The sequence below is a fragment of the Vulpes vulpes genome, chromosome 1, assembly GCF_048418805.1.
Source record: "Vulpes vulpes isolate BD-2025 chromosome 1, VulVul3, whole genome shotgun sequence".
NCBI lineage: Eukaryota > Metazoa > Chordata > Mammalia > Carnivora > Canidae > Vulpes > Vulpes vulpes.
The window spans coordinates 9,569,162-9,591,447 of NC_132780.1; the positions used below are offsets into that span (position 1 = coordinate 9,569,162).

Consider the following 22,286-nt stretch of genomic DNA (forward strand, 5'->3'; position numbering starts at 1 on the left):
GGGAGAAGCGGGGAGCCGACTGCCCAGATTGGCTGAGCCACGTCACGTGCTCCTCATTGGCAAGGTGAGTGGTCAACGCCGGCTGCTGCGGCTACGGCCTGGGTTCAAATTCCGTTTTTTTTTTTTTTTAGCCAATTCCCGTTGTCTTCCCTGCCACATTTCCCGTCTGTAAAACCGGGGTAATTATGACGCTCTCCTCCTAGGGTTGCTGTGCAGGTTAAATTAGCTGGTCAATGCCAAGCACTTAAAATGGTGCTCAGACACAGAGCACTTTCGCGTTATCTGCTGTTGCTGTCATTATATGATCATCCCCAGCGCTGGAGGCTGCAATTCTCCGCAAGCTGCTTATTTTCTGCACTCCACCCTTTCTAGTTACTATTGCTGGGTAACAAATCACTCCAAAACATAGTGGCTTAAAACAATAGCCTATTATCTCTCACCATGTCTGTGGTCAGAGTTTGGGGAAGGATCCAGCTGGGCAGTTCTGGCTTGGGATCTCATGTGGTTGCAGTCAGTTGGTGGCTGAAGCTGGGACAGAGAAGCAGCTGGGGGCCCGGTGCGCAGTTCTCTCTCCCGTGTTGTTTCAGGGCTGCTCCACGTGGTCTCTCCACCTGCACTGGGTTGGGCTTCCTCACATGGCAGTGGCCTCAGGGCAGTTGGATTTCTGTCTGACCCAGCAGCTCAGGCCATCAACCGTGAGTGTTTCACAAAAGAATCAGAAGCAGCTTCCAAAGAGAGCACACAAGCCTCACTTCTCAACGAGAGGCCTGTTGGGGCTCTCGGAAAATTGCGTGATGGGAAACCTTGTTACAGCCATCTCTGGACATTGCAGTTTGGCTATCTTGGTACAAACTTAAAACCCACTTGTGTACAACCATTGCCCAGTACCATCCACCGAGGTCATGGCCTCCACTTCCCAATTCTGAATGGAAATAGTTTACTGAGAAGTTTCTTTTTTTCTTTTCTGAGGTTTTATTTATTCATGAGAGATACAGAGAGAGGTAGAGACAGAAGCAAACACCCTGTGGGGAACCCAATGCGGAACTTGATTCCAGGACCCCAGAATCACGACCTGAGCCAAAGGCAGACACTCAACCACTGAGCCACACAGGCATCCCTATTGAGAAGTTTGAATTCCTTGGAATCAAAACATGACAGTTTCCTTTTGTTATTTAGCTACTATCCCCATCTGAACTCTATGTTAATTTCTTTCTTCCCTGTTGGATAAAGGCTGTAGACTTTTTTTAAATAAGATTTTATTTATTTATTCATGAGAAACACAGGCAGAGGGAGAAGCAGGCCCCCCTCAGGGAGCCTGATGTGGGACTCGATCCCAGAACTCTTAAGATCACGACCTGAGCTGAAGGCAGATGATCAACCGCTGAGCCACCCAGGAGTCCCTTATTCATTTTTTTATTACATTTTTTTCTTGAGTATGGTTGACACATAATGTTCCATTAATTTCAGGTACACAACACAGTGATTCAGCATCTGTATATGTTGTACTATGCTGACCACAAGTGTAGTTACCATCTGTCACCATACAATGCTATTACAGTATCATTGGCTATATCCCCTATGCTATACCTTTAATCTCCTGTGACTTTTTCACTCCCTAACTGGAAGTCTGTATCTCCCACTCCCCTTCACCCATTTGCCCATTCCTCCACCCTCCTCCCCTCTGTTTTTCCCCATCAGTCTATTTTTTGTTTCTACTTTTTGTTTGTTCGTTTTGCTTTTTATATTCCACATGAGTGAAATCATATGGTATTTGTCTTTATCAGTCGGTTTTATTTCATTTTTATTTATTTTATTACTTTTTTTAAAAGATTTTATTTATTCATGAGAGACACAGAGAGAGAGAGAGAGAGGCAGAGACACAGGCAGAGGGAGAAGCAGGCTCCATTCAGGGAGCCTGACGTGGGACTCCATCCTGAGACTCCAGGATCATGCCCTGGGCCAAAGACAGGTGCTAAACCCCTGAGCCACCCAGGGATCCCTCATTTTCATTCATTTTAAAACGGAAGCTGGGATACCACATCTTTGTATGGAATGATTGCTCAGGTTTTTAGGTGTGATAATGGTATTCTCATTCTGTGAGCAAATACCCTTATTCTTAGAGAATATCTGAAAAAAAAAATACATAAAGTTTTAGGAGCCAAGACTCAGGATGGTTCAGCAAAGATCATGTGAGCATGTGTGGGTATTTATTGAGAGAGAGAGGAAACAAACAGCATGCATTGTTAGTAACTGCTGACTCTAGGTAGAGGATATGAGGGAGTTTGTGTTCTCTCAACTTTTCCATAGATTTAAATTTTAAAAAAAAATTTTTATTTATTTATGATGGAGAGAGAGAGAGAGAGAGAGAGAGAGAGAGGCAGAGACACAGGCAGAGAGGGAAGCAGGCTCCATGCACCGGGAGCCTGACGTGGAATTCGATCCCGGGTCTCCAGGATCGCGCCCTGGGCCAAAGGCAGGCGCCAAACCGCTGTGCCACCCAGGGATCCCCTAAGTTTTTAAAAAACATATGTATTTATTTTAGAAAGAGGAGCAGGGGCAGAGGGAGAAAGAGAATCTCCAGCAGACTTCTTACCGAGCACGGAGCCTGAAGCAGGGCTTGATCCCATGACCCTGAGATCATGACCTGAGCCAAAACCAAGAGTCAGCAGCTTAACTGACTGAGCCACCCAGGTGCCCCTAAACTTCTTCATAACAAATATTTGAGGGAAAAACAACCCAAAAATTTCTGCTGAAACCTGATTCAGAGTCCACAAAAGAGAGAAAGATCTTGTTAACTGTAGGGAACTGTTTTCCTTTCCTTTCCTTTCCTTCCAAACAGGCTGGCACTTCCTTTCTCTGCTTCATCTTTTTTAGTGGGAAGTGGGGGTTGCTGGAAGTTGGTCAGCCTTGTGACCTTTCAGTGAATTCTTTGGGCAAGTGGCTGGTTCCAATTGTGGAGACCTTGAACTTAAGCTATGGGGTAGTTAGCCACTTTGGGGGCTCCAGCTTTGGGAGTTAGTAGCAATTTGGCAGTCCTGGAAAAATCCAATTCAACATCCTTTTACAGAAGTAAGAGAAAAAGGACAGAGACTGCAGTTGATTCTCTGCTGCTGATGGTTGTGATTCACACCCAGGGCATTGGCTGGGCAACATTTGGAAATTTGTAGGATCCTTTGGTGACTGTCACAGTGACTTGGTAAAGGTTTGTTGTGGGCAGGTGTTCTGGAAGTTTCTCATCTCAGGATCCTTTTCTTAAAAGTATTGAGGATGCCAAAGAGCTTTTATTTATGTGGGCTACAACTACTGATATTTACTATATTAGAACTAAAAACAGAGAATTTTATTTCTCTGAGTGGCAGACACTCAATCACTGAGCCACCCAGGTGTCCCCAAACAGATAATTTTAAAATATAAGAACCTGGTGTGGGCACCCGGCTGGCTCAGTTGGTAGAGCATGGAAGTCTTGATCTTGGGCTCATGAGTTCAAGCCCCATATTGAGTATAGAGATTACTTTAAAAAAATAGATTAATAAAAATAGGGGCACCTGGGTGGCTGTCAGTTAAGCATCTGCTTTCGGCCTAGGGTCCCAGGATAGAGCTTGGCATTGGGTGCCTGCTGGACAGGGAGTCTATGCCTCCCCCTCCCTCTGCTTCTCCCCACCATTCATGCTCTCTCTCTCTCTCTCTCTTTTTTTTTTTAAAGAGAAAGCTTCTTGCTTTCTTTCTTTAAGATTTTATTTATTTATTCATGAGAGACACAGAGAGAGAGAGAGAGAGAGGCAGAGACACAGGCAGAGGGAGAAGCAGGCTCCATGCAGGGAGCCTGATGTGGGACTGGATCCCGGGTCTCCAGGATCAGGCCCTGGGCCAAAGGCAGGTGGCTAAACTGCTGGGCCACTGGGGCTGCCCTCTCTCTCTCTTAAATAAATAAAGCCTCTAAAAAAATGAAATCCTACTTATAAATAAATAAATAAATAAATTAATTAATTACAAGAACCCACAAGCACACATTCCATGAGTGAAATAAGCAAAAAAAAAAAAACATATTAATATTATGGAGATAGTTTTAACTCTGCAAACATAATGTCTCAGGGTCCTCCCCAGGGGACCCTGAAGCAAACTCTGGGATGGCTAGGAATGCTGAATGTGCTGCAGCATGTGGGGACAGTGCTGCCACAATGACAAAAGTGCCCCCTTTGGATGGTATCCCTTTGGCCCAGTTATCTGGGGTCTGGAGGGGGTCTTTTACGTGCAAACAGTACTGGGGAGTGGATGTGGTGGGAAGGTATCTAAACTTGAAACAGTCCCCAAATTAGGATTTTTTTGATTTTTCAATGGTACAAAAGTAATACGCATTCAATAGAGACAATATTTTGAATTTTGCTCTTTTCCTGGATTTGTTTATATGTGGTACAAGATGCTGTCCTTATGCTGGGCAGTGATAGTGCAGCACCCAGTCAGCCCTATGATCATGAGAGTAAAAAACTGACTCACTTTTAACCATTATGTACTCAAATAACCATCTGTTTTTCACTTTCAGCACAGTATTCAAGAAATTATGTGAGTTTTTCAACACTTTATTATAAAATAGGTCAGGTCACTTATCAAATGTTTACTTCTCAGAGACATGCTCCCTGAACACCTTGTCTAAAATTACACCCCATCACTTTTTTTTTTTAAGATTTATTTATTTTAGAGAGTGAGTGCAAGAGCGCAGTGTGGGAGAAGGAGAGGGAGTGGGAGAGGGAGTCTTTTTTTTTTTTTTTTTAAGATTTTATTTATTTACTCATGAGAGAGATAGAGAGAGAGGCAGAGACACAGTCAGAGGGAGAAGCAGGCTCCCTGCAGGGAGCCTGACCTGGGACTGGGTCCCGGGTCTCCAGGATCAGGCCCTGGGCTGAAGGCGCTAAACTGCTGAGCCACCCGGGCTGTCCGGAGATGGAATCTTAAGCAGACCCTGTGCAAAGCATGGAAGCCAAGGCAGCTGGATCAGGACCCTGAGCTCATAGCCTGAGCCAAAACCAAGAATCCAATGCTTAACCAACTGAGCCACCCTGGTGCCCACACCCCATCACTTTCTATCCCTTCCACTGGTTTATTTCTCTTTATAACACTTTATAACACTTAACTAGCTATTGTATCACACATCTTCTTGTTTCTTTCTTTCTTTTTTAAAAGATTTTATTTATTCATTCATGAGAGACACAGAGAGAGGCAGAGACACAGACAGGGAGAAGCAGGCTCCATGCAGGAAGCCTGACATGGGACTTGATCCTGGGTCTCCAGGATCACACCCTGGGCTGAAGGCGGCGCTACACTGCTGAGCCACCCGGGCTGCCCTCCCCCCACTTTTTAATGGCTTTTGAGCTACAATTAAACTAACTCATTAAAGTGTACAATTAAAATAAATAAATAAAGTGTACAATTTGGGACACCTGGATGGCTCAGCAGTTGAGTGTCTGCCTTCGCCTTCCTTCGACTCAGAGTGTGATCCCAGGATCTGGGATAGAGTCCTGCATCGGTTTCCCTTCGAGGAGTCTGCTTCTGCCTCTGCCTGTGTCTGCCTCGCTCTCTCTCTCTCTGTCTCTCATGAATAAATAAATAAATCTTAAATAAATAAATAAATAAGCCACCTGGGCTGCCCTATTTCTTTCTTTTTATCCTCTCATTAAAATATCACTCCAGCAGAGCAGGATTTTTGCGTCCCCCCACCCCCACTGCTCTATCCCTAGATCCTCAGGCAGTACCTGGCACATGGAAGCCACTCAATAAACATCAAATACTTTTGAATGAATGACCGAGCAAGTGAACATATTTTCCCATTAGCCATTGCCCTAGCCAGACTTTGACTTCCCTGAGGGCAGAGCCTTGTGGGTCATTGTGTGTTCTCAGCACCTAATATCTGATGGAAGGAAGTATCCAGCAAATGTGTGTAAAATGTACAAAAGAATATATACATGAGGAAATGTAGATCAGTGGTTGCCTGGGGCTGGGTGTGGGAATGGGAAGTGACTGCAAATGGGCACAAAAAATCTTTTTAGGGTGATAGAAATGTTCTAAAATTGGATTGTGGTGATGGCTATACAACTCTCTAAAATCAACCCCACAACATTAAAGCACTTAAAATGGGTGAATTTGGGACACCTGGGTGGCTCAGTCAGGCATCTGCCTTTGACTCAGGTCATGATCTCAGAGTCCTGGGATAGAGCCCAGGGTCAAGCTTCCTGCTCAGTGGGAGTTGGCTTCTCTCTCCCTCCCTTTACCTCTGTGCGTGCTCTCTCTCCCTCCCCCCCCCCCTCTCTCCCTCTCTCTCTCCCTCTCTCTCTCAAAAGATTTTATTTATTCATGAGAGACAGAGAGAGAAGGCAGAGATATAGGCAGAGGGAGAAGCAGGCTCCCAGTAGGGAGCCAGATGCAGGAACTCCCAGATCACGCCCTGAGCCAAAGGCAGAGGCTCAACTCCTGAGCCACCCAGCCATCCCTCCCCTCTCTCTCAGATAAATAAGTAAAATCTTTTTTTAAAAATCTGAATTTTATGATACGTAGATTTTACTTCAATAAAACTATTAAACAAAACAAAGCAAAATGTGTATTGTGGGAGTAAGTGAATGCTCCCTAAGAGATGCCTTGCTGGTCATCGGAGCCTTACTCTGTGCCGTGATCGTGGGGACTCAGTGGTGACTGAGACGGCCCTTGTGTCTGCCTTCACAGGCCGGCAGTGACAGCCCAGGGGTTGATGTAGAAAAGGTGTTAGGGTTCGAATTCGACATCCAAGAAAGAGTTCTTGAGATGTCTTTGGTGCAAAAAGCTGATTTTCTGAAAGCATAGGGACAGGACCAGTGGGCAGAAAGAGCTGCACCAGGGTCATGAGGAGTGGCCCATTGTATACTTTCATGTTGGGAGGGGGTTAAGGGAGGGACAGCATAACTCTCTGAGGAATTTTGGAAGCAAGGTGTCCAGGACCTTGAGGGGCTAGCTATTTTTGGGAAAAGGTCACTTATTACCGTATAATAAAACCTTAGTCATGACACCCTTCAGATGTATGTCGATGGGCCATGTGCTTGGATAAACTGGATGATTGCCAGTTTATACCTTGAGGGGTAGAGATAAAGGAAATTTCTAAAGGAATTTTTATATGTTAAAGTAGACTCACAGGATCCTGGGGGTTGGGCTTAGGTTGCCTTTTGCCGGTAGTAAACTATGAACATCGAGGCAGTTGAGTCCGCAGAGAAGTGTCCCTCTGCCTGTTTCAAGGGCTTGTCAGTGTGCTGTAGGGAGTAAGGAAATGTAATAATTTCTCTTCTGCCTCTGTTTCCCACATCAGGGGCCAGGATGGGGAGGGACTGGCAGGGTGGTCAGGGATGAGATGGAGGAAGCCCAGGAGACTCTGGATCCGGATGGGAGGAGTCAGGGAGCACTACCTAAAGGAGCAAAGGGCTGAACCAGAGAATGTTGTTCATGACCAATTTCTTGCTCTTTTTCCTTTTTCTTTTTTGTCTTCTTTCTTTCTCCCATCCATCCATCCATCCATCCATCCATCCATCCATCCATCCATCCATCCATCCATCCATCCACCCACCCATCCATCCACCCACCCACCCATCCACTTTTTCTGCCTTAGCATCTGTCCTGAGGTCTCTCCTGCGAGCCCAGGATCCGGCCCGGTCCCCAGGACACGGCCACAAGGGGGAGCTGCTCTCCCGCGCTCGCTCTGATCCACGCGGCTTTGGGGAGGGGGGCTCTGGCAGAGGGTGTGGAGGGCGGGGGTGCCCTGGGGGGGGGACGTTTCGGCAGAGACTCGGGCCGCCCGCCGAGCGCCGCGCGGTAGGGTCTGTCCCCCGGCTCCGGGGCGGGGCGCCCCTCGGCTGCGGCGCGGGCGGAGCTTTCCAGAGGGGGAGGGGGGCTTGGCCCTACCAGGCGTGGAACGGTCCCAAAGGGTCCTCACCGCCTCCCGGGTGCCTGGAGGGAAGGTGTCTCGAGGGGCGGAGCCCGGGGAGGATCACACGTGGCCTGGGCCCCCCAGGGGCGCGCGGCGGGGCCCCGCTGTGAGGGTGGGCAGGGCTTTCCCGGCAGACCTGGAGAGGAGGCGCCGACCCAGCGTGGGCCGGAGGATCCCCGCAAAATGACCTTGGTGACGGTGGGGATGCAGCCCGCGGCGTCAGGTGGCAGGCGGCTCCCGGAGAGGGCGGGGGCGTTGCCCGGCGTCTCGGCATCTCAAGGTCTATTCCGAGAGCCCGAGCTCCGGGGGAGTGGGGAGTGGGAGGCGAACCCCACATCTGTGGTCTCGTGGAGAGGGAAGCACCGGGAAGGGCCAGGCGCGTCGGCTGTGGGAGGCCGGGGAAACGGCCAAGAGGAGCCCGCGGGACGTGCCCGGAGATCATGGGCCTGCGGGGCCCTGGGGACCAGAACATCCGAATCTCTGGGGACCGCTGGGAGGGGGGGCAGTGGAGGAAGACTGCCCCGGCGCAGGAGCCTGCCACAGGGAAGAGGGTTTTTTGCCTCTGTCCCTGATTTTCTGGGTGCTGCGCGGCCTGTTTCCCCATCAGTCTGAAAGCTCACATCATCCCTGTCCCAGTGCTGGGCCCTTCATGCCTCCCTCCCTAGCCGGCCGCTCGCGGAGTCCGTTGCTGAGGTTGCCTCCGCTGTGCCCCACCCTATGCTGGAACGCTGAAGTGAAGGACACTCACCCCTCACCACAGTCCAGGGGGGGCCCAGATAGGGACAGCCCAGAATGGGCCAGGGCTAGGACTGAATTAGCTCCGGGGAAGGGGGGCAGGAGACCCATGTGGGGAGGGGTGCTCCTGACTCAGCCTGAAGGGTCAGACTTTGAAAGGATTGCATGGCGGGGGGGGGGGGGGGGGGGGGGGGGGGGGGGGGGGGAAGAGGCTTCCTTTCTGGGAAGAGGTGATATTTGAACCGAGGCTGGACAATTAACAGTAGCACTCTCTGGGCAAAGGTGCTGTCAGGAAAGGTGTTTTAGGTGCAAGGAATGGCGTTTGCAAAGTGTGGCTCATTTCCAGCAGAGTCCTTTGCTCCATCCCTGGGGATCCCTAGTGCCCTGGAAGAGCCGCCTGGCCCAGGTGCCCTAGTTCATGGTCCACACCTGGTTGCTGGGCTGTAAACTCTTGAGGGCGGACCTTAAGCTTATTCCATTGCAACTGATGGTTTAATGATTGGCCTTGAGGTTGGCCAGGAGCTGGTGGTTCACCCCAACTCCCCCACTGCATCAGGTGTGTGTCCTTGGCCACGTGGCTGAACTTCCCAGTCCATCAACCAGGCATATGGTATTGGGTTTCACAAAACCAATCACCTCATTTTCAAGGGCTATAAAGAATTAAATGTCTAATTTTGTCTGTTATGTATTTCAAAATATATAACCTGTCAATTATATCAAGGGACCCAAGAAACAAGAGACTTAAAAAACATGCTGCCAAGTCCGAGGATACTGTGGCCTCAGTTACAGAAAATGCAATCGGCCAAATGAGACTTTTCCAGCTCAAAGATACTACTATTCCAAACCTGGTTATTGAAAATTTCCGTATTGAACTAAAAAATTTTTAAAAAATACAATTTCAATACTGAACTTACTAGAAGCATATTTTAAGTTGTTTAATTCCTTGGTTTGAAATCTGTAAAATTAGAAATGGGGGGTGATTAGTTTTGGAGCCCCTTCACTACCCGCCTCTCAAACGCTGGATCAGCATTCCCTGCTACTATGTTAGGACTCAGAGGTTATTGTGCGGGGAGACCCTTTCCATTCCCACGTTTTAGATGATTTGGGAGGAAGGGCTCTGCTGTTGCACCCCCACCACCCCCCCAGACACATCCCGCTGTTCCGAGGGGCATTATTATATTCTTCCTTTATTGGCTGTCCTTGTATAATACAAATCTGTAAGTTTAGATACAAAAAAATCTGGAAATAAAAGATAGAAAAGTACCCGCCAGGCGCCCCCCATTCGTCCCGGACCCCTCCCCAGCGGGCACTGACGTGAGGTAACTGAGCATCTCCTTCCCCTTCCCCCTACCCCGCCTCCTAGGCCCCCAACTTGGCCCCCGCCCCCACGAGACCTTGGCCCAAGGAAGATGTGGGCCCCCAAGTGGGGGGAGTGGGGTGACGGGGGTGGGCACAGCATTGGCAGTGAACGCAGCAGGTGGGCAGAGGGAAGCCCTTTGCTTGTGCTGTGTATGGGAGGGGATGACCAGACCTGGGGTGGGCCCTCATATGGGGCTCAGAAGGGCCCCTAAGCAGGCATCCCTTTTCTATCCCACCCAACACCGGAAGGTGGAAGGTCAACAACAGAAACTGGGAAATGTCGCTTGAACAGAGGACACTCCACTGGAGGGAGGGAGAGGGGACTGTGGCCATCCCCCTGTGTCTGGGGTGCCCAGTGGGGGAAGGGCATGGCCAGCCAAAGTCTGGCAGTGAAATGGGTCCCTTAGCCAGCCAGGTCCGTCCCTGAATTCCATCCTGTTGCAATCTGGGCGCACGTCGGTCCTGTAGTGGTTGTGTGTGGGGGTGGTCAAAAGAAGGGGCTAGAGGGGGTGTTGGGGGGGCGCAGCCCCAGGGAGCGGGACTAGGGAGAGGTTGGGCCTCCACTCCCAGGTGCGGGGCACCTGGAGATGCTGAGGTGGGCAGGGCGGCTCGGGCTACAGTTCAATCTCGAAGGTCTTCTGCAGGTCGCCCGAGAAGGGGTTGGAAGGTTTCTCTACGGCCGGTTTGCCTTCTAATGCTGCCCACTGGGCCTCAAAGGGGTCCAACTCAGGGGCCGGGGCTGGGGCCGGCTCTGGAGGCCAGGGGGCCCCACTGGGGCGCGGGCGGACCTGGGCCCCTGGAGCAGTGGGCATGGCCGGTGGTGGGAAGGCTCCAGCTTTCCCGAGCAGGGTGGCGGGCTGGGGCTGGAGCTGGGCAGCTGAGCAGAAGGCGTTGGCCACCATCTGTGAGGGCGTGATGCCCACCACGGGCACGCGGGGCATGGGCGGGTAGCCCAGGCCCGGGTAGGCGGGCACAAATGGGGGCTGCATGTGTGGGGGCGGCAGGAACACGGCCACCTGGGCAGGCGTGGCATCGAAGGGCCCCACGGGGGCGGGGAAGGGCTGCAGGGCGGGAGCCACGGGGGCCACCGCGGCTGCTTGCTGCTGCTGTTGCTGCTGCTGCTGCTGCTGCTGCGCTTTGGCCACCTGGGACACCTCCTCTAGCCACCTCTCGGCCTCCGAAGGGGTCCGCTTGTGCCCAGGTTGGAAGGCAGCTGCAGGGGGCACAGAGGACTCACCCCAGGCAGAAGTCCCTAGAGAGAAGAGAGGGGCAGTTGAGGTGCATGGGCTGCAGCGGAGAGAACCCTTGGCTGGAGTGGGGGTCAGATGATGCAGCCAGGCCAAGCGCCTTGTCTGCGGCTCTGCTCCTCACCAGCTGTGCCAACTCTGGGGCAAACGGCTTAACCCCCCTGGACCACTGAATGGTTCCGAAGTGCTAAGAAAATACCGATCTGAGCTTCTGAGGTCCTAAGATGGAAAAGCACAGGTGAGGCTGACCCTCACCAGCCTGGCTTCCCTTCTCGTTGGGCAGTACCCACCCTGTCACTAAATATTTTTAACATCACCCTTGGTTTCTGATATTTTGACCACATTTGCTTTGGGAGGCTAAGATTCTAAGATTGCATGGGTCTTTCTCAGAGTGTACGATTCGAACACAGTGAGTGAGGTGCAATGGTTTTAAGGTTGTGCTTTCAAAGATTCAAGAGATCTAAATTTCTGCTGCGGTTCCCAGTGCTTCCAGGGTCCTAGGACAAGCTCATGACTCCAAGGCGATTCCAAGGTTTCATGGTTCCAAATCTGGAGGGGCTAATATCCTGTGATTCGACGGCTGTAGGTTTCTAAATTTTATGATTCTGAGACAGGAAGGTGTAATATTGATCCAGTGGTTCTAAGTTGACCCCATAATTCTAATGTTACCTCGTGGTTCTAGGATGAACCCTTGGCTCTGAGACGACCCTAGGATTCTAAGATGATCCAAGGCTCTCAACTGATTCCAGGGTGCAAGGACGGGCCCATAGCCCTTAGGTGATCCATAGTTCTAAGCCCGTGGGATCCCAAGGTTCCTGGTCGTCTTGGAGGTAGCCCTGAGTGAAGCAGGGGACTGCAGGAGGGGCACTGCAGGGTGGCTTATGCAGTAGACGGGCTGAATTTACCTGCTGAGGCTGCTGGTGGCCCTGGCGCTGGCGCCCCAGCACTGGCGAAAGACGAACTGATCTGTGTGCACAGGGCATTGATGCCGTCACTGTCACTGGCCCCAGGAGGCTCCATCTCAGGCACTGGGAAGTCAGGGAAGGGTGGAGGTCAGTGAAGAGGCCCAGGCGCTGCCCTTGACCCTGTGCCCTCAGGTGGCCCCCTCTTACGATTTGGCATATGGACACAGGAGGGTGTGTGCAGCCAAGAGCACTGCCTGGTCAGGATGGATGTTGGCCACGTTGCTGTGTGCTGCCTGGGGATCATTTGTCCTATTCGGGGCGGAGAAATGGGGCCCTGTCCACCACACCTGGTCTGGCCAACAGCATACATCATGAGGGCAGAGATGCACCTGTGCCAGCAAGACCGGAAATGCTGAGCAGGTATGGAGGCCTCACAAGCACTTGGGATTAACAAAAGTGCCATCCAGATAAACAAGAGAGAGATGCAAGTGTAGCGTGACATCTCGGCAAGTGGCTATCTCCAAGGGAACCTGTGTGATGCTCCAGTGAGCATGAGAAAGAAATTGACTATAGGGCTTAGCAGGTGTGACGTGGGGGTGTCCACATGGGTGGGTAAGTGGTTTCCAAGTCAATTCTATGATGACTCTGTTTATTAGTCCAAATAGGTGTGACATCTAAGCATGACCAAAAGCCAGGCATGTGGCACCTGGTTTGTGATTCCCAAGTGTGAGCCAATCCAGTCACCATGAGTGACATACGAACATTTTTGCAGGTGCGCATGAATCTGCAGAGGTGACTTCCAAGTTTGCGTGAATCCAGGTATGTGGCTTGTGAGTGTGTGGAAATCTGCGTGGGATATCTGGAAACGTGCCTAAGTGTGTGTTCATGGAAACATCTGCTTCTGTGACTTCCAAGGGTGTGTAACTTTTGAGTCACGCCGAGTGTGTGACTCCTGTGTGTGGCGCCTGAGGCAGAGCATGACACCCATGGATCTGGAGGTTCTGAGTGGCGAGGCACATCCAAGCAAGTGTGTAACGGGCTACAGGCACAGGAAGCTTCCAAATCAAGGCTGCAGAGCCTGCTACCTCTCAGGGAGGGCGTGTGACAACCCCAGGGTGTGCTTCATGTCGGGGGTGCATGAGGACAGCAGACATGAGGGTGTGTGACAGCCAAGGGACGCTGCAGGACATGAACCACGTGTGCATCACCTTCAACAAGCACTGGTATCTGCTCAGCAGTCACCTTTGGGAGCAGCCCGGCCTTCTGGACACAGATCAACACCTCCCACGCCAATTCCCGAGGCCATAAGAGGTGGGTGTCTCTGATTTGGCATATGGACACGGGAGAGCGGGCCAGACCACGTGACCTCACTGGCAGCTGGGAGGAAAGGCAGCCCTCTTGCCTGTCTCCCTCGGGCAGAACATGGTACCATGTTCCCCCTTTCCCATGACAGACGTTGCTTTTAGATGATCACGATCTACGCCACCTCTCTCCTTTCTGGTCCATGGCAGACATTAGTGATCAAACATGATGCTCCCCCCAACCCCCCCAAACTCTTTGCTCACCTTCCCACTCACCTGGCCAGACCTCATGGCTGACCGGCCAAATGCTAGGAGAGAGCACTGGTCCTTGTAATTCCATCTCCCCTCTAAGGGAACAGGGCAGCTACACTGCCTCTCCCATCAGCACCCAGGGCAGACACTGCTAATCGATGATGATGTGCCGCCTCTGTCCTTGGCACTGTCCCTGGAAGACATGGCTACTCAACGATGATGGGTGCTGCCTCTGCTGATCCTTTGCCCGCCAGCGACATCGCAGGTCCATCACTATGCTCCTTGACCCCTGACCCCTGCGCTCATGTGTGCTCTTCACCTCATGTCCCCAGGGGCCAAATTCTGGGAGCCTCTCCTTGAGTTGACATAACTTCCGCTGCTCTGTCTTCTCCCTTATCCATGGCAACCTTCACTAATTAATCATCTGGGGTGCCACCCCGCTCCTCTTTCTTGCTCATGGCAGATCCTGTAAGGAGACAGTGCCATGTGCCACCGTTCTGTTCTCCTGCCCTAGGCGGCCTGGTAACCCATCACAATCCTCCCTCCCTCTGAGCCTGTTTCCTTCGCCTAGCTGGATCTCATGGTGCCACAGGCCGAACGCTTGGAGTCTCGGCCTCCTCCTGAGCAAACAATGGCACCTAGACAGCTTCTCTCCTCTCCAGAGCCCATGGCTGACTTTGCTCATGAGTCATGACACATGTCACCTATCTTGTTTCCCTAACTACGGCAGACATTACTAACAGATCGTGGCTTGCACCACCTTCCTGCTATACCTTCCCAATAGCAGACATTGCTAATCGATTGGATCATGATTTCTGCTACCTCTCTCCGCCTCGCTGCCGGCAGAGACTGCTAATCGACCACGATGTATTCCACCTCTCCTTTCCCAGGGCAGAGGGTGCCAATCAATCAAGGTGTGTACCACCTCTTCTCTATCTGGTGACAGTGGTATGGTATTGATCCTGACGTTCCTTCCCACTGAGCCCACAACTCACCTGTGCCCTTCACCTGGAAGTCAGTGCGGCGCTGCAGCGTGGATGGCAGCTCGTTCAGCCGGAGGCTCAGCTGCCGTTTGAAAGGTGAGTTCTTCTGGCTGAGTGCGGGGAACCCACGGAAGGAGCCCTGGCGAACCAGCTGTTCCAGGGGGGCATGGCGTCGGGGGATGGCGGCTGCACTGGTGCCTGCAGCCACTGGGGTGCCTGCCTCACCCTTCTCACCAGGGGATGTGGTGGCCGGTGTTGGGGACACGTGCCCAGGCTGGGCAGGGCCGGGAGCTGCAGTTGGGGCAGCTGCTGCCTCTGCTGGAGACATAGGGGAGACAGGTGGTTAGAAACCCCACCTAGGCATGTGCTCCCCCTCCCCCAGACCCCTTGATCACCTCTCAGGCTGCCTTCCTCACCCAGTGTGTCCTATCCTCACAACAGGCTGGCCAGAGCCCTGAAATGTCTCCCATCCCCCCCGCACCAGTAGCACCTGCCCCAGGAGGCCCTCGGGGATTCCTCCCCCTGCCTGACCTGTGTCTCCCTAGCTTTCTGTCCCCAGTCTGGCTTTCTTTGCTGCTTCTGCTGTTTTCCCTTCTGAGACTTTCTGTCTCCCTTTCTGATTAATTTGATGAACACGTGTTTGGTGCATCATGCATGTATCAGGCATCGTTCCAAGTGCCTTGCAAGTATTAAGTCATTCGATCCTCACGACTACCCAGTGAGGCTGAAATGACCATTAGCCCCATTTTGCAGATGTGGAAACCGAACCCCAGCAATGGTAAGTGACTGTGCAGAAGCCAGGCTGCTATAGAAGCCAGCGTGCTAGGGGCACGCTGACCCCAGTCGATGTCCCAAACAGATACCCTCACCTGCCTCTCCTTCTGGCCTGCTCTCTCCACTCATGCTGCCTTCCTGTCTTTCCATCTGCTCTTCTATTTCCCACCATTCTTCCCAGCTCAGGTGCTTCGCTTCTTCCTCCAGTTGCTACTTATCGCTCTAGACCCAGCCTGGCACACTTCTTCCTCTGGGGGATTTTCCAGATTGTTCCAGCTGCTCCACTCTGGGACCGCCCTCTGCCCTCTGGGGGGACCTGCTCTCCCCACTCATCACAATATGCGGGCTCTCCAAAGGCAGGGTCCCCCCAGCCCTGCCAAAACACAAATACACACCCATCCTCCAATCGGTGCTTTACCATAGCTGCTGCTCAAATATGAGGTAAAAACGGGCTCGGAGAGGGTAGGGAGGTCCTCGAGCACTGCTTCTCACATTTTCCAGGTGGACACGGTAAGGCTCTCAGCCAGGCCTGGCTGAGGGCAGCTCGAACAGCCCGGGACAGGTTAGAACCAAGAAACCACCTGTCCCCACCTCATCGTGTGACCTCAGGAAGCCCCTTCCCCTCTCTGGGCTCCAGTCTCTTGACTAGACCTGGGATAAATGCCCCTGTACCGCCTCCTCAGACCTCCTGACAGGATCAGTTGAGGCAGTGAATATTCAATGCTTTGGAATCCGACAAAAGCTCTGTGAACAACTTTGTGGAAAGTGCACTGCTCCGTCACTCCTAAATTGGAAGGAGTGCTTTGTCAAAGGGCAAGCGTGGTACCTTAGACTGTCAATCAGTGCATCTATAGCAAAATGCTGGGTGGTGTGTTCAGCAAATCATACCACATGCTGTAAACTCTCACTTTCCTGTGCAAGCTGTAAAGTGCCTCCTATATCACAAAGTACCTAGAAATTACCACATTCCTTTGGAAAGGGCAAAAATCCTTTGCAAACTCTAAAGCAAATGGCATTCTTTGTAAATTCCAACAGTCTCTATAAACGGTAAAGAAATATCTGTACACTGTGAAGAACTAACTGTGGCCCCAACGTGTTCTTTCGTAAACAAGAAAACATCATATACTTGCTCAGGCCCTCTGTTAACTTCATTTCATAATCTGCTTTGTGGATGGGAAAATCTTTTACAAATTCAAATAGATGATGTTAACAGAAATACTTTGCAAACTGTGAAGAACTTGTGAGTTGGTCAAGAGGGATGTAAATGGTCATGTAATTTACAAAAAGAAATGTACTCTGTATGCTCTAATATTCTAGTAAGTGATACAAATTTCTGTGTTCCTAAATTTTAGTTAGAAATATTTTTTTACTTTTTACTTTTCTTCATAAAAAATGTTATAAACTTACAGATAAGATGTAGTAATGGAACACTGGGTGCACATGTTCTCTTAACCTATGCTCCCCAAGGTTAACTTATTTGATCTCTCTTCCCTTCCATAATTTTTTTTTGTACCAATTAGGTGTAAATTGCAGGCAACATACTCGAAACCCTAAAACCTCCAGCATACACCTCCGAAGAACAAGGCCAGCCTCCTTCAGAACCACAGCACAATTCAATTTAATGTGCGTATAAGACGATTAGCTAATCTGCAGTCCGTGTTCCAGTTTCCCCAACTGTCCTGATCATGTCCCTTAGAGATGTTCTTTATACATGGAGATAATCTAAGATCCAGTTCAGGATCATACCTTGCATTTATTACTACTTGCCAAATCTCTTTAGTCTCCTTTAATCTGGGTCAGTTCCCCACGGTAAATTCTTTGTAAATTCTAAGCAGTGTTTTCCAAAAATTTAAAAACTAGAATCCACAATATAATTAATTGATTAATTAAAAAACAAACAGACTGTGACTCGGAACACAGTAGACTTGTATCTTAAAAAACACACTGTTGGGGATCCCTGGGTGGCGCAGCGGTTTGGCGCCTGCCTTTGGCCCAGGGCGCGATCCTGGAGACCCGGGATCGAATCCCACATCAGGCTCCCGGTGCATGGAGCCTGCTTCTCCCTCCGCCTGTGTCTCTGCCTCTCTCTCGCTCTCTGTGACTATCATAAATAAATAAAAAATTTAAAAAAAATTAAAAAAAAAAAAAACACACTGTTTTTTAAATGTGTTTATACGGCTGTGTCAAGTGTTATATGGCTCAGTCACCTGACTCTTGATTTTGGCTCAGATCATAATCTCAAGGTTGTGAGATCAAGCCCCATGTTGGGCTCCAAGCTGGGCGTGGAGCCTGCTTTGGATTCAATTGCTGAGCCACCCAGGTGTCCCTCTCTCTCTCTTAAATAAATAAAATATTAAAAAGGAGAAGAAGAAGAAGAAGAAGAAGAAGAAGAAGAAGAAGAAAGAAGAAGAAAGAAGAAAGAAGAAAGAAGAAAGGAAGAAGAAGGAAGAAGAAGGAAGAAGGAAGAAGAAGGAAGAAGAAAGAAGAAGAAGGAAGAAGAAGGAAGAAGAAGAAGAAGAAGAAAGAAAAGAAGAAGAAGAAGAAGAGAGCAGCCCGGGTGGCTCAGTGGTTGAGCGCCGCCTTCGGCTCAGGACGTGATCCTGGAGACCTGGGATCAAGTCCCATGTCGGGCTCCCTGCATGGAACCTGCTTCTCCCTGTGCCTGTGTCTCTGCCTCTCTCTCTCTTTCATGAATAAATAAATAAAAATATTTTTTTAAAAAAACATGAAAGAGAGAGAGCAAGTGTGCATAAGCTGGGGGAGGGGCAGAGGGAGAGGGAGAAGAAGACTCCTGGCTAAGCTGGGAGCCCACCTAACACGGGGCTCGATCCCAGGACCCTGGGATCAGGACCTGAGCCATAGTTGGATGCTTACCTGACCGAGCCACCCAGGCTCCCCCTGCTTGAGATTCTGCTTCTTCATCTGCCCCCCTCACGCTCTCTCTCTCTCTCTCAAAAATAATAATAAAATAAACACACTGTTTTAGAACTTACATAGCACTTGCCACTTACCTAGAATGTTACTTAGAATTTTTCTTGATGGCAACCCAGAGTAAGAAATCTGTCTTACATGGTAACCTGTCCCCCACTGCCCACTGACATATGCACACGCACATACGTATGCTGAAATAAAAGTACCAGTAAACTACACTTACCTTTACTACATTCAGCTAATCTGACATTTTCTATTCTTTCCTATTCCATTCTTTTCAGCAGCAGCCACAATCCACCAAGCTGCCTTCACAAGCCCTTAACTGGCCTGGATGCACAATCCGAAATGCCTCCCAGCCTCCCAGCCTCCCAGCCTCCCTGCCTCCCTGAGTTAGCAGATAATGAAGCTCTGGTGAGCTCTGCTGTGATCTGCGGCCTGCAGAATATTCCCCAAAGAACTCCTCACACCAAAGTGAGCTTTATAAACTGTAATCCAACCTCGTGCCTGGTGCTCTGCTTTGTAAGCTGCCCAGTCCCCATGTCTCTGCACCTCTCTTCCTAGACGGGATCCCCAGTCCCACCCAGGGGCCGCTCTGTGCCCAGCCCTGCCCTCTGGGTCGCACCCACCTTTCTTCTTCTCGGCGGCCTCTCGCTCAGTGGGCCGCCCACCCCCCGACAGGCGGAAGGAGCCCTCACGGGCAAAGCTGGTGCGGCTGGCATCGAAGGCGGCTGTGACCCCACATTCCTTCTCCCGGCGTTGTTTCCGCTCCAGGCAGGCCGCGAAGGCACAGCCCACAGCGTGGCTCAGCCTCTCGCCCTGTGGGAAGAAGAGGTCAGGCTGGGCTTGGAGAGGCTGTGTCATGCAGGCCGGATGCCAGAAGCCCTGGGTGCCAGCAGCTCAATGTTGGGTGATCCTAGACAAGCCCCCCACCCCCACGGCTGGGCCTCAGTGTGCGTCAGGAAGCAAACAAATGACAGCTTGGAGTGAAAAAAGCCAGAAACAAGAGGGCAGTGCTGTATGGCTCCATTTGTATGAAGTTCTAGAAGCAGCAAAACAAATCTATGGTGAAGAAAGTCAGAGGAGTGGCTGTTTCTTAGTGGGTGGGGGTGGGAACTAACCAGGAAGGGGCAGGGGGCTGGCTGGGGTGCAGGTAATGTTCTAGGTCTTGATGGGGGCTGGGATTACACGGGGATATGCAGTTGTTAAGATACTTGGGTCTGTGCACGGCACTTATTTTAACTTGAAAGAAAATGAGCTGGAAGCGGATTAATTCTACTTCATGGTATGCACACTGAAATGTCTGGGGGAAACATCTGGTATCTGCAACTCAGAAATGCATCAAAAGTGAGATGGACAGATAACTGACAGAGTAAGTGCAGACAAACCTAATGGCACGATCGGGGCGGTGGGCATGCAGGTCACTGGTTACTGTACAAGTTGGCTTTGCTGCATGCTTGAAAACATTTGTTATAAAATGCTGGGGATGAAAACAGCGGCACCTGTTTCTTCTTGAGTGCCTACTTCAGAGGATCCAAGGTCACACTGATGCTGGCCACTACTCCCCAGCTGTGTGTTCTCCAGAAATCCACTTTGCCTCTTGGTGCCTAAGCCTTCTTGTCTGTAAAATGTGGGGGCCCTAACAACTTAACAGGGTTGTTGCAAGAATTCGGTAAACTTGGGGCACCTGGGTAGCTCAGTCAGTTAAGCAGCTGGCTTTGGCTCAGGTCACCATCCCAGGATCCTGGGATCGAGCGCCAAATCTGGCTTCTGTTTCCTACCAAGATGCTCAGCCACCTTTTAAAGAGAAACTTGGAGACAAAAGTCCTCAACAAAATACTAACAAGCTGAACTCACCAGCCCAGGAAAAGGGTTATGCACCATAATCAAGTGAGATTTATCCCAGGAATGCAAGGTTGGCTCCACATATGAGAATCAATCAGTGTTATATGCCACATTAACAGAAAGATGGAAAAAAAGCCACACGATCATCTTCACGAATGCCAAAAAAAGTACTTGACAAAATCCAGCTCCCTTTCATGATAAAAGAAAGTTCAGCAAATATGGAATAGAAGGGAACTTCCTCAATGTGATAAAGAGGTTGATTAAAAAAAACTCATGGCTAACATCATACTCAATGGTGAAGGAGTGGAAGCCTTTCCCTAAGAACAGGAACAAGATAAGGATGTTCATTTTCATCACTTCTATTCTGTACCGGAAGTTCTCGCTAGAGTAATTAAACAAGAAAAAGAAATAAAGGCATCCAAATCAGGGATCCCTGTGTGGCGCAGCGGTTTGGCGCCTGCCTTTGGCCCAGGGCGCGATCCTGGAGACCCAGGATCGAATCCCACATCGGGCTCCCGGTGCATGGAGCCTGCTTCTCCCTCCGCCTGTGTCTCTGCCTCTCTCTCTCTCTGTGACTATCATAAATAAATAAAAAATTAAAAAAAAAAAAAAAAACAATTAAATTTAAAAAAAAAAAAAAATAAAGAAGACCTAAATAAATGGAAATACAGCTCATGGATTGGGAGATTTAATATTGTTAACAGCAATATTTCCAAAGTGGTCTACAGATTCACTGCAAACCCTATCAAAATCCCAACAGACTCTTGCAGAAATAGAAAAGTGACCCTAAAATTCACATGGAGTTGCAAAGGACCCAGAACAGCCAGAGTAATTCAGAAAAAGAGCAAAATAAAAGAACTCATACTTTCTGACCTAAAATAGTACTCCAAAGCTATAGTAATCAAAATAATGTGATACTGCCATAAGTATAACATAAATCAATGAAATAGAATTGAGAGCCATTGTGAGATGACCACACATCTACGGTCAATTGATTTTCATTTCAGTAAGGGTACCAAAACTATTCAATGGAGAAAGAACAATCCTATTAAAAAATGGTGCTGAGACAACTGGATATCCACATGGAAAAAATAAAGTTGGACCTGTACTTCATATCACTTACAAAAATTAACTCAGAATAGATAAAAGGCATTTTGAAATGTAAGAGTTAAAACTATAAAACTCTAGAACAAAACATGGAGTAAATCTTCACAACCTTAGATTTGACAATGGATTCCTAGATATGACACCGAATGCACAAACAACAACAAACAAAAAAAAAATAGAGAAATTGAACTTCATCAAAATTAACTTCAAAAGACACTACCAAGAAAGTGAAAAGATAACCCATAAAATGGAGGGGGGGGGGATTTTTGCAAATCATATAACTGATAAAAATCTAGTATCCAGCATATATAAAAAGTTCTTACAATTCAACAATAAATGGACAACCCAATTTTAAAAATGGGTAGGGCAGCCTGGGTGGCTCCATGGTTTAGCACCACCTTTGGCCTGGGGTGTGATCCTGGAGACCCGGGATCGAGTCCCGCATCAGGCTCCCTGCATGGGGCCTGCTTCTCCCTCTGCCTGTGTCTCTGCCTCTTTCTGTCTGTGTGTCTCTCATGAATAAATAAATAAATAATAAAATAAATAAATAAAATAAAAAATAAATTAAAAATGGGTAAAGGATTTGAACAGACATTTCTTCAAAGAAGATATACAAATGGCCAATAAATACAGAAAAAGAGGCTCAACATCATGAGCCATCAGGGAAATACAAATCAAAATCACAGTGAAATACCACTTCACCCCTATAGGGTGGCTATAATTCCAAAAAAAAAAAAAGAAAGAAAAGGGGGAAAGCAAGTGTTGGCCAGGATGTGGAGAAATTGGAACCCTTGTACTTTGCTAGCGGGAATGTAAAATCCTGCAGCTGTGGTGGAGAACAGTTCAGCAATTCCTCAAAAAAGTTTATAGATTTACTATATGATCTAGCAATCTAGCTTCTAGGTCTAGAC

General features: G+C 49.5%; 1 protein-coding gene and 1 long non-coding RNA gene across 6 annotated transcripts in view; one reads left to right on the top strand and one right to left on the bottom strand.

The window, feature by feature from the left end:
• Window positions 1-14,817, top strand: LOC140598275 (uncharacterized). Its single transcript, XR_012000529.1, has 3 exons — window positions 1-64; window positions 12,958-13,496; window positions 14,629-14,817. It is a non-coding gene; the product is annotated as an uncharacterized lncRNA (long non-coding RNA).
• The window catches only part of NUMBL (NUMB like endocytic adaptor protein), a 24,099-nt gene continuing 11,654 nt past the window's right edge, over window positions 9,842-22,286 (bottom strand). For 3 of the 5 annotated variants that reach the window (XM_026010004.2, XM_026010001.2, XM_072753033.1), the window contains 4 exons: window positions 19,053-19,242; window positions 14,734-15,039; window positions 12,186-12,308; window positions 9,842-11,285 (listed from right to left, as the gene is read on the bottom strand). In XM_026010004.2, the coding sequence (XP_025865789.2) occupies window positions 10,648-11,285; window positions 12,186-12,308; window positions 14,734-15,039; window positions 19,053-19,242 (1,257 nt within the window). In that variant the 3' untranslated portion in view covers window positions 9,842-10,647. The remainder of the gene's footprint in view (window positions 11,286-12,185; window positions 12,309-14,733; window positions 15,040-19,052; window positions 19,243-22,286) is intronic. The other 2 variants (XM_026010005.2, XM_026010002.2) reach the window with 1 other exon arrangement.